At 38.7% G+C, this 12,325-nt stretch overlaps 1 protein-coding gene across 1 annotated transcript in view; it reads right to left on the minus strand.

Moving 5' to 3' along the window:
• Window positions 1-1,185: 1,185 nt before the first annotated feature.
• Window positions 1,186-12,325, minus strand: part of PITPNM3 (PITPNM family member 3) — a gene marked incomplete at its 5' end in the record, with an annotated part of 59,735 nt that continues 48,595 nt past the window's right edge. Inside the window, 9 exons of the mRNA XM_029084242.1 lie at window positions 1,186-1,984; window positions 2,394-2,522; window positions 2,923-3,106; window positions 3,970-4,119; window positions 6,040-6,188; window positions 7,346-7,462; window positions 8,145-8,261; window positions 10,555-10,703; window positions 11,426-11,620. Of these exons, the coding sequence (XP_028940075.1) occupies window positions 1,676-1,984; window positions 2,394-2,522; window positions 2,923-3,106; window positions 3,970-4,119; window positions 6,040-6,188; window positions 7,346-7,462; window positions 8,145-8,261; window positions 10,555-10,703; window positions 11,426-11,620 (1,499 nt within the window). The remainder of the gene's footprint in view (window positions 1,985-2,393; window positions 2,523-2,922; window positions 3,107-3,969; window positions 4,120-6,039; window positions 6,189-7,345; window positions 7,463-8,144; window positions 8,262-10,554; window positions 10,704-11,425; window positions 11,621-12,325) is intronic.

Consider the following 12,325-nt stretch of genomic DNA (forward strand, 5'->3'; position numbering starts at 1 on the left):
AAAACAGATTACTGATGTGCCAGAGATCATTCGGGAAGTTTGAAATAGGTAACTGACACTTGCCAGGTAATGTCTAAAAAATAAAAATCTCAATTTATAAGCTACTTTGCTGCCTTTTAAGGCAAAAACCACATTACAATGCCCTTCTAAAAAGCACACTGAAACTTTTGGATGAATAGGTAGTATAGACTTAGGTTTACTTCTGCACTAGCTCAAGAGTTTTCCATTGCATTTCTTGTTTGCTTTATGTGTCAACTTTCAAAATCATTAACCAACAGGCTTGTTGAGAAAGTGTTTCTGGTCTAGCTACAGACTAGGAAAACCTGAAAGTAAGGGGTCAGTAATCTGGTTTTAACTTTTAAAGAAAAGATTTTTTTATGTGCACTTGTAACTTCACTGAAGGTTTAAAAACATGCTTCAGTTCAGTCACAAAATTCCTCTTGGTGAATTTAGTGCAGTGGAAGTATCTGCATGAAGAATCTGCAAACTGCTACTACATTAAACTAGCAACAACACTTTAGAAATATCCCCACTTAGGGAAAATTTCACACACTTCTAGCAAGTTCACTGAAAGATCGGAGAAAAAAAGTAAATCAGGAGGAAAACGTCTATTTGGCACCTGTAATTTGGCATGTCCATTATTTGAAGCTCAAGTGCTGCGATTCTGAATGCTACAGATTATCTTAACACAGCAGTTGCTATAAAGCATAAGAAGGTAAATAATTTACCCATAGGAATTCCATTATTTTTTGTCCTCCTCCACTGTACAGATTCTAGTTAGAATAATGAAGTAATTGCTCTGTAGTTTGCAGATCCCTTAGCAAAAGGGCTCCCTTTAGCTTACCATCTTAGGATCTGTCTCTCAGATCGAGATGGTCAGTGCCATCTCCTCACTCGGAATAGTTCACACATTTTGCACAGTCACCAAGTTCCACAAAACAATATTATCTTTGTACACTTGCACATTACTTTGTATACAGCCACACTAACAGCTTCAAACTGTGGCAGACATTTATTTCTAACATGAAGTTTTTATGATTTGGTTCTTCCATTTACTAGATGCCCAGCACCTCACACAAACACAAGTGCCCATGCTGGGGTTTATTGACCAACCTTATAAGCTGAAAGGAAATCTTGGGTTTAACGCACCCAAAAAACATCTTGCTGTACAAATAATACACCCATTATTGTATTTCCCACCTCTCCTTCCCATGCAAGTATATCACTTTACCGAAAGTGAAGTGGAAACAGATAAAACTATTTAAAGTGTAACCTTCTCTGTACCCTATGGGACTTACTGTTTATACTGTTTTGGGTGCAGCTAGTTAGCTGATACCACAATCCTTCTTCTGAGTAAAATCAGCCCGTTACAGCTTTTTCTCTTATTGCACATTTTATTATATCTGTTGTAAAAACTAATCAAAGATAATTCCTGTTGCTTGGATGTTATAAGCACTTGTGATAGTTTTAGATTGTTTTAAAATTTCCCAATAAACATGTCAAGAGGAACAGACTGGAAGTTCCTCAGTTGGTATAAGAAGGCAGATTCCAGAGCAGGAAAGACTCTGAGGTACAGGTTCCCCTCTATATCTCTTAGTTTGGAGCTGCCTAAATATCTTTGAGGCATGCCTACAAGTTTAATGGGGCGCACCCAAGATCTATATTCCCAAGCTTCCTAGGGAACCGATTCAAATTTGTGAACTCCACCTCGAACCCAAGCAATGGAAGGCAAATGCCTGTCATGATCTTTGTCTGATTCGGGCTGGCTCTGGGCACGCTCTGGCTTGGGGTTTGAAGAAGGTGGGTCAGGTTGCTGTACAGACATAGTCCTGCGGAGATGGTTTCTCTTGCGCAAAAACTCAGGTTGGGAGTGGAGGCCAAAGCTGCCTTTTCTCAAGATCATCCGAGAGTTGTTCTTTTTGGGTCGAGAATGGAGACTGAACTCCAGCGAGGCCAAGTGGGCTGCATAACCTTCACTGAGAAACTGAAATAGGAAGCAAAGACAAATGACAAATTACTGCTGCCTTGACCTACAAGCTCTATGAGGAATCAAGTTCCTGTCTCTGGCATCTCAGTTAAGTTACCTGCAGAGTACTAGTACTCCTCTCCCTTTGCTTTTTTTTTTCTCCAGTGACCTGTTCCATTTTGTCATTCAGTCATATGCGATGCATGCACTTGCAGATACAACCTACGACCACTCGATTCTCTTTACTATTCACCCTGCTAGAAAATGCCTCATTTGAAACCAAAACTCCCCTTCTTTCTCTGAAACACTGTCTCTGTTCTTTATCTTTTTTAATATGTTTGTGTGTATGTGTTTGCACATGCATTCACATGCATGCATTCCCTTGTTCCCCCTAGGACTTCCTGATTGAGTAGCAAGAGTTACTCACTTGACACTGTGCCTGATATTTCTTTGTTGATCGTCCAACTATGTAGATCTGGGACGGTGGTAGAGCCAAGACATTGTACACAGAAATATCCTTCATGGAACCATATGCGGCACAGATTTTGATGTGGCACTGAAACAAATATTACTTCCAAAATCAACGCTCTATTGAACACCATGCACTACAAGAATGGCACTTGTTTTGCAATGAAGCAGCAGATGAGTTTATTAACAACCTTATTCTGTAAAACACAAAGATAAATCTGTCTGCCTGCATGCCAGCAAGAACTACAGATATGCACACAGGAAAGAACAAGCAGTTTATTTATTTATTTGTCATGCCAGGAGGCCCCCTTTGGATGTTTTATCAGCCTTCCCTGCTCTTTAAAAAGTGATAAAAGAAATGAGGAATGGCAAAAAGACTTTGTGATGGCCAGTGAGATTTACTGTTCAAAAGGAAGGGAGATCTCACAACTTCACTGAATAACATTCTCTGAAAAAAGGTTTTAAGGCTATAAACAGGTTTCTGGTACCTCTTGCATGAGATTCCGGAGAAAAATGGTCTTTTGTCGCAGTGGGTCATGAACAAGTCCATCTGAGAAGAAGATCATCCCTTGTGGGAAGTTGTGTTGAGACAACCATGAAACCACACGCTGTTTTTGCATATCTGGACGACCAGTAATATAGATAATCAGATATCCCAGGTCCTGCCAATGCCTGTCAGAAACAGCAGGTAAATTATGTAGCTGCAGAAAGAGAAACAATACCCACAGGTCAGGTCAGCATTTCTTTGCTTGGCACAGACCCAGTTAGAAATCAAGCATTATCCTTCAACAAGTGGAAAGCAGCATGCCTAAATCTCTGCTCCTATCGAGAAATTAAGTAGTAATGTTTACATCTTGAGGGAGATGGAGGGAAGCAAGAGAGATTCTCATACAATATGTTACATAAAACATGAGAGCTATTTAAAAATGTATTTAGAATAGACATTGCTACACATCAAGTCCTGCTACCTTTGAAACCTTTAATGAGATTTGCTGCAAGGAGTGGAAACCCTTGAAAACTGATATCCCTCCATTCCCATGCAAGTTCCAAAATGAGAGCTGTTTTTCCCTGTCCAGTGCAACATTAACAGACCTGCAAGAATGGATTAAATGGCCTTTTAATTTTTCCTCCAAAAAATGTTCTTGCATTCATAGCACTTCATATTTTTGAAGTGCAAGTATGTCCTTATTTGAAGCTAGTGAAACACAAAATACATTCTTTTCTAATCACAGTAACACATGGAATCATTATTAATTCACTGCACACACGTTAAGCCACATTCCCAAGAAGCAACTTTTACTCTTTAGGCAACTTAAATTACAAATTTCAAAGTAAACCAAAGCATTCTAAGATCCCTCTGAAAATCAGGCAGAGCTGATGTCTAAGCAATTACAGAAATATATCTGCAAAGAATCCTGGCCTTTAAAAAAATGTTATTTATTTAGTAATAAAACCTCTATTCTGCCCTCTTCCTTCCTGTTGTGTTCAAATAGGAGTCAGAGATTTAAAAAGTGAAGTGTGTAAACCTCACTTACCTGACAACATCAACAGCCCCAGCTCGGACTTTGGGGTCACTTCCCATAATTGAAACACTTGCTGCAAATGAACCATCAATGCTGAACACAACACATTCCATTCCTCGGGGCAGCACTGTCAGGTAACTTGCAGCACTGCTCTGGTCCCCTCTGGAGAGGGAAAGCAATAAATACATTTGAAAAGCAAAACATCAGAATGTATTTTCTGCACATTCTAACTGAGACCTCAAATTAGATCTGTATGGATCTACAGCTTCAAAAACCACTGTCAAATAGGGGTTCTGATTTCTGTCCTATGTGGGGCAATTAAAGCTTACACTTGTAGGAAATAGCTTTCCAAAGAGAAATTTGGAAGCTGATTTTAATAAGAAATCACATATATATAATACCTAAATGAATTAGGAAAAAAACCCAACAACAGCCTAAAGTATTCAAACTACTACTCAAACATGCTATTTGTCTATACATGTATGTATATGTCTATATATATGGACATATATGACATGAATACTATATATATATATGCACACATACATGAGTACATACATACACACATAGCACACAGAAATTAGCTACATTTTTTTTCTGTCAGTCTACAGTTAATGGTAAATTATAAGAAATTACAAGGGAAAAATTACACAAATCAGCTTTTCTCAGTTAGATAAACAGTTAGTAGTACCAGCATTACCCATCCCTTTATCCTTGCAAATTACAATGGGAATTCCCATCCAGAAAAGGTAAACAAATCTAAATCAAAAGAGAAATGCAATCATAGACAGCTTTTCTTATGGAAAGGCATATGAAATGCAATCTCCTCATGATGTATTTTCTCGAAGAGGTCTGGATGTTAAGGCACTAATAAAACTGAAAGCAATCCAAAGCTCTTACCATCCTATGACCTCATGATCCTTCAAATATGTAAACTGAAGATTCTTGCAATATGTGTGCACAGCTTAATAAGCAAAGACAGGACAATTTCTTTCATTCCTGTTTGAAACTTACTCCTGCAGTCTATAAAAGCCCATGGGAGCTTAGCTTCTGAATACATCTTAATTAGTCTCAAAGTAACTCTCTTGAACTGATTATATGTTCTATTACACTGAGGTAAAACATTTCTTCCTCCTCAATTAGCAGTACATAAAATTGTAAATTGACTTTGGACTTGGTTAACTGGTGGGTAATAACACATTCTGTTTCAGCTGAATTAACTCCAGGGATTTAGCCTCCAAAGTAGGGATTCAAAGGAAGCTGTGAAGCTACCTCCTAAGTGGCTAGCCAATTTAATTCTAAGTGCAATATTAAACTAAAAGTCTGTATTAAAACCAACTGGACTTTTACTAAACATAAGATTTTTAAAAGCACAGCTACCCCTAGGCCAACAAATTTTATTTCACACATCTTCATTCTTCATGCTTCACGTAGCATAGATTTTTAAGAAATGCTGGAGAGCTAGGAGAGCTGACCAATTTTACTTCAATGAATTGTTATTTTTAGGTGCTGGCTGGTTTTGGGTTTTGTTTTGGTTTGGTTTTTTTTCCTCTTTTTCCCAATTTAGAATAAGCATGGTCTTGAGTACAGAATTAAGGTAACTCTTTTGATCAGCCTTACATCAACAGATAAACAAGTGGCTAAGAGCAAGGCAGTACCTCCTCACCTGTTAATTGAATAAGAAAAGCTTTTTATCAGTCTAAAGAACATAAAGCTATACCCTTCAGCAGTCTTTTCTGCAATGAACAGGCTGCAAAATATCCCACGTCATATATTCTTGCCCAAAGAAGACTGATTATGGTCATCCAGTCCCCATATTTTGCAAGACCAAGTGCTCCTAAACTGAATTGCACTGAGGATTTTTGTTGCAGTAGGGACAAACCCACTGACCTGGGTGTCTCCAAACTGTCCAGTAAACATGATCACTGCTTCAAATTTAAGCTGATAACACAGTGACAAGACCAAGAAAAGGTAACTAACTGACCAAAATCTCCCTCTGCACCCTCTTGAATCTTACACACCTCAGTGTCTCCCTGATCACAACAACCCACCACAGCTGTAGTTCCAGCTTGGAGCTATTACCTGACCACCATTTTGATAGGATACACACCAACTCTCAGTCTCTTCTGTTTGGGTATGTTGTAGGATATCCGGCCACTGCTGTTGGATATCTCTGTGTCAAAGTACACCCACCTACCCGAAGACGGCTCAGTCATTATGAAGATATCAACCTGCAAAACCAACAAAACAGTCATCTAGTGTGATAGCAGGCAACACACCTCCTATTTACAAGGCCTGCCTAGCCTAGATCAGGTTAGTATCTCCAACTATGGCTTGTACTAAAAGCTTACAAGGAAGTTTGAAGGAACTTCAAAACGCAGTAAAATTTCACAGAGGGTCCTCTCAATTACAAAATGCTTCTTAACACACAATACAAGAGTTTATTGCCTTCATAATTTAAAGCACTCAGCTTAGCACCGCAGGTGTCAAATGAGACTACAGAGCTCAGAAATTTGGCAGGAACCCTAAACTAGAAAAAGGATCATTTCAGCTTGCATGTGTATATTACATTTTTGCATACTAAACCTACAAAATGGAAAATTTCATCTGGGGGTTAGCAAAATGAAATGTTCCTCAAATCACAACCTTGCCTACAAATACAAAACCTAACCACTTCAAATTATCAAGATTTTTTTTTTCCAAAAGGTTTAATCAGTATGGCTTTTTTCAACTGAAATATTTAATCAAAATTAACATAAAGTGTATGAAATACTTTGTCTGACTTGAACTGTCAGAATCTGATTGAATCTGATTTCCCACTGCAGAAACACAGCTTATTGTTCATTGTGTACTTCTGAAACGGGAGTGTGACTTCAAGGTAACCAGCCAGCACATAATAATCTATATAGAGAGGAAAAACATTAGACTATAATGCCCAGAAAATAATGGGTTAAGTAAATCCCTCTGGCCTCAGGAAACTGCTGAAATGGATCTTCAACCTAGTTTGCATTTGCACACTAAAACACTGAACATGTTGTCTTTTTAACCAAGACAAATTCATCTCAGTAAAAGACTCAGGGCTAAAATTAATCCAGTCTACTAACCTGTAGAAAGCCCAACAGGTCCAGAATTTTAGGAATTCTTGGGAAAACAAGGGTAGTCTCCAGGACTCATCCTTGCCTCAATAAAAGCTGGCATGTCAAGCCCACCTCAAATTAATGAATGTTTGCTCATAGGTCAACAGACTGAGGTTGAGATTACCTAGGTGGCCAGTCCCATGGGAGCATGTAAGGCTTTCTCTGATACTATACATGTGTGCTACATTTAACAACAGTTTCTAGTAAAAGCTGGTTCAGAAAAATAAGGATATTGATTACTCAGACTTTACCTTTTCACCTGTTAAAGCTACCATGTCCAGAGGTCCATACATAAAGCGCCCAACTAGTACCTGAGGACCATCTTCTGCTGCAATGACATCATTAGCTCGGTGATTAGCAGTTACATTCTGAAATAAGAGCAGAAGGTGGGAAAGTAGCGTTTGCTTTTGTAATGAGTCTACTGTCTTTATTATGTTATTATGAACAGTGATACAGAAACACAGTCCTGGACAGCATGTCTGAGGTACATCACAGTGCACCTTAGAGCACTTAGCAAAACAGCATTCCTATTCCAGCTGGAGTCAGTTTTCTATTAATGGTGGGTTCCTGAATAGATGTTCTAGTGAGAGTGCTCAAGATGACCAAGAGAGAAGGTTTAAGGGAATGGCAATTATCTTCCACTTCAAGTGGTGCCATAGATTCACACAATTATGTGCAAGACACATGCATCTTAATTGACATTTCTAACTGAAATGGTATCTGAAGAATGAAGAAAATATTTTTTTCTTGAGTTATGGATTCATCGAGCATGTAAGAAAATAGAAGAAAAACCTTGTTGCTTAACTGAAACTTGAGGCTTCTCTGTTATTTAAAGAAAGAAATATACTTTCTCCCAACACGTAATGATAAACCCAGAACAAACTGTTCCTATTCCCTGTTAATTTGTTTGCCTCTGGATTATGTTAGGAGATTTCAGCTCTTCAGTACTATTCAGTTATGTAAACACAAGCTTTGGGAGATCAAATTCCATTTAAATTGCTGGCAAACCTAAGTTCTATAGCTGCCATATATATTCAGATTTATACTTACTCTCAATTTGACATGTGTCCTTCTGCGTAGCCATTTTTCTCGTGGATTGGATGGACTTAGTGTTGCTGGATCCAGGTTGTCATTTTCCTTGAAATTTACATTTTCATACCTCATCACCTGAAATGACATTAATATTTTAATAAACAGTATGTGGCCTGGGGAGTCCTGGTACTTGTCAAAGAAACGGAAAGTACACTGCTGCCCCAGCTGAATGACACCGAAGAGTCAAAAGCACAATGAAAGTCGAAAAAGAGGTACAGGCCGCATGTGTACATTAATCATACAGACAAACTGCTTTCACTCTGTTGGCCAACAGTTAATCTCAGGTACTTATTGAACAACTTTACTACTCAGAACAGAGCTTGCACATTCTTCCAGAGAAAATGGTGAAAACATCAGGATGATGTCAGACAGTCACACTGTCTACTCATGGTCTGCAAAGTCAGTAAAGCAGCTTAAGACCACAGAGGTATTTTTTTTAATGTCCTTTATGGGGCAGAGGTCAGATTCCTGACTCCATCTGTATTGATTTTCTATACATACACCCAGACAGAATGGTTCTTACCACCTTTTGGATATTACTCACCACTGCAGTAGGTGATAGGCTCAGGATTTGGCTTGTGGCTAGTAACATCTGAAAATAGGAGGACTATAACTTGTGAACATGCAGAAGCCTAATATGCCATACAAGCTACACATTCTTACAACCTAAATATCACACACTTACCAAGAAACTTGCATGTCCAACTCAGATTTCAGAACACAACACACAGACTTCAGTGGGTTATGCCCTGTTCCAACTGAAACCACAAGCCTTTTACTAAAATCCGTGGCTTGCACCCTGAGATCATGGATAATGTGAAGCTACCTCATTTTGAATATGAAAAAGCTTAGTCTGTTTCATAAGCTAGCAGAAAATTACTGAAGTTGAACAGTTGGTTTTTTGTGCTGAAGTTTTCTGCCCTGGGTGCCCTCTCTGGAAGAGTGGCCTAGAATAATTTTGAAAGATATCTCATATGAAGTACCTTGAGTAAAATCCTGCTGCATTCAGTCTTAGCAAAGCAGTTGGCTTGCAACAAATTACAGTAGTGCCGAGAAGTCAGTGTGTCTTTTAACAAATTGGTATAAATTCTATTAACTGGAGGTCACGTGCAGGAACTACATGCACCCACAGGCCATCCAGGAGCCATTAGCCTTCACCTCAACACCCAGCAAGGGCAGAATGGCCAGACTGCGCTGGAACTAACCAGTCCTTTACGTAGTGCTGTAAGCTCACATATTGCTTTACAGGCACATTCTAAATGCTTCAAGGACTTATTAAATTCTAAAAGCTGTAATGCACATACAAGGCTAGGTAAGACTCAACAATGCAACTTGATATGAATGTGCAGAGATAACAAGTAGAATAAAGCAGGAATGATTGCTAACAGACAAGTGAGCTCATGGAGGCATTTGAAAGGAAAGATGGGAGAATGTTCGGATGAATTCAAGGCAAAAAAGGTCCTGAGAGAGAAAATGAGATGACAAGAGCTAAGATAAGAGAGCTGCAAAGGAGAGAAGAAACATCTATGTACAATTAGCTAGGGCCCTCAAACAGAAAAAAAACAGGGATTTGCATCCTGTCACTTCCAGTAGAAACTGTTCCTTCTACTTCAGGATGAGCATCACATAAGATTCCTGTTCTGAAGACTGTTCTCATTCATGGAAAAACTCTTCAGCAGCTTCTGCTTTGCCTTTGCCTGATTACAGTGCTGCTAGTTATAAACAAGGTTTTTTAAATTAACTTTTAGAATTCTGTGTTGCTTAATGATACATTTGGACTGTAATTAGATATACTCACGAGATGTAAAAAACACATTGATTCTTGGGTTAATCCAAATTAAACAGCTTGTAACTGGCTTTTGGGTGAGGGTCACTTTGGGTTCTTGGAGGGACAATTATCCTGCAGGTTTCACTTGAATACCACTTAATTTAAAAAAAAAAAAATTACCCCAGGTGAGATTTCTCAGCCTCACCACTTTCTCTAGAGGTCAGAGCACTGCATTATCCCTAAGTGATTGCGAGCTGCTGTCTAATTACTGACACAGTAGGAACAACAGACCCACCATATGACTCAGAAATAAATTCTGAAGAGACAGTGCACACAACGCCTCGAAATACTCTAGTATAGTTACAGGAGAGACTTATTTTTCTTATGGAAGCAGTATTTTCAAAGTGTTGGTTTATTATCAAATGTATGCTAATAATTTGATACTTAGTAGGGAAATACATAATTAAGTAAGGCTGGAGTATTCCTTCAAAAACAGGAGGAAACTAACACATAGTACATGGATACCCTAACCCTTGGAAGATGCAATTAACAATCACAAGGTTATTTGCTGCAGAGAGAAAAAATAAAGAGATAAATAACCTGTCTTAAAATGAAGGCCACAACGTCTGTTGATTCCCAGTAGCTGGCATGGAAGAGGTGCGGCAGGGCCACAGTTGGAAAAGCTGTCAGCACATCTGGACAATACAAGGCATAATCTATTCGTTTTGTTCCCCACCACTTTGCAGTAACTACAAAAAAAACCAAACAAAATACCATCACATTTCTATTGGATATCTTCTTAATAAATCTCTTGCTGTCTCTATGCTTAAGCTAGATAACTGAAGTCATCTGCTTTTTTAATCTTGACATTTACAGTCTGTTAAAGGTACCTATCAAACACAAAAGTACTGTCTTCACTGACTGCATCATCACTTAAATGTCTGCCATCTAAATAGCTCTATTTGGTCCAAGTTTTGGGAAGCATGATTCCCACTGCTTCCTGGTCTATGGAAAATGTTCGCTGAAAGACTAGTACGTTTATGATCATGTTATAGAGTAAGAACTGCAAGCTTCCCAAATAGTGAAGAGAATATCGATACATGACTACAGTCTATAACAGGACAATATAATGATTTATAGCACTTTTAATCATGACTAACAAATCCATCTATATTTCTTCATGCCTGGAACATACTTCTAAACCTCTGTTAGCATGAAACCCTTAATGATTATTTATGAGTGGCACCTTAATATAAAACTGTGACTTCACTTCTATTACCGTATCTGCTTAATTCCAAACAGAAGAGGAAGCTAAATTGTGTTATTTAGAATTGCAGCAACTTAGGCTGTTCTCATTCTCCCCGAAGTTCCAAGCAGGTAATTCTTTTCATAATAAACTTTTCCACAGAAAGGATGTGGAGGGAAGGTTTGTTGCCATATCTGACAGCCCATAGCACCAGGCTTGACTCACTGTTGGTGAGGTATGTCGATGGCAAGCTTTCTGTTGACCCTGAGTTTTCACTGTTTGTGCTGGCCAAGCTCAACTTTCTTGTTTTTCCTTGTGGTTGATCAGATCCATTTGGAGATCCAGGACTCTCCTGAGAGAAAGGTATGCTCAAAGAGCTGTTCTCAAGGAACAGAGCACTGTGGTTGTGGATAGCATCACCTGCAGGTTACAGAAACGAACATAAATAAATAATTAAAACCCCCAACGCAACAACGAGAAGAACAACATGGCTTTGAAACTAGTGTGTGTATGTGTATTTTTTATTTTTTAATACAGAGCTATTGAGGGTTTTCCTGAATTATATCAGATTTAATGAGCAAAGATGAAACTCCTTCAGAATGAGGAGAACAGCACGAGAATGCAAATGGAGAAAGCATACCCTACTGCCATCAAAATGCAAGGGTAGCTGGGTGCTTTTGGCCAAGATCTTCCAAACTAAGTAGTGATGTTGGGAGGCTATTTTACTTCACACTCAGCCCTATCCATTTTAAAGTCATTCTCTGAGAAGAGCTAGAGTCTGTGATACTTCACTTGTCCTCTTCCTGACATGAGCAAAATGACTTTAGAAAGAGAACTTTCAGCAAGGAAGGCTATCTACTGGTTTGCAAGTTCCTAAATGGAACAGAATTCTCTTTATTCATGCCACTCTGACAAAGCTATTGGCCATGGCTAATAACTGCATGAGACAACACAGGGAGCTGCCCTGCAACTGAATCAGAGAAACAATTACATTCTAAGACTTTGTGATGGGCATGTAGTTTGGACAGAATATGTTCAACAGTGGTTTCCATGGGAACATGTGCTTTGAGTTTTGATTAAAGAAACTGCTATGTACTGTTCTTTCAAAGGAATCTTGTTGATGCC

This window comes from Antrostomus carolinensis, unplaced genomic scaffold, assembly GCF_000700745.2.
Source record: "Antrostomus carolinensis isolate BGI_N321 unplaced genomic scaffold, ASM70074v2 scaffold4313, whole genome shotgun sequence".
NCBI lineage: Eukaryota > Metazoa > Chordata > Aves > Caprimulgiformes > Caprimulgidae > Antrostomus > Antrostomus carolinensis.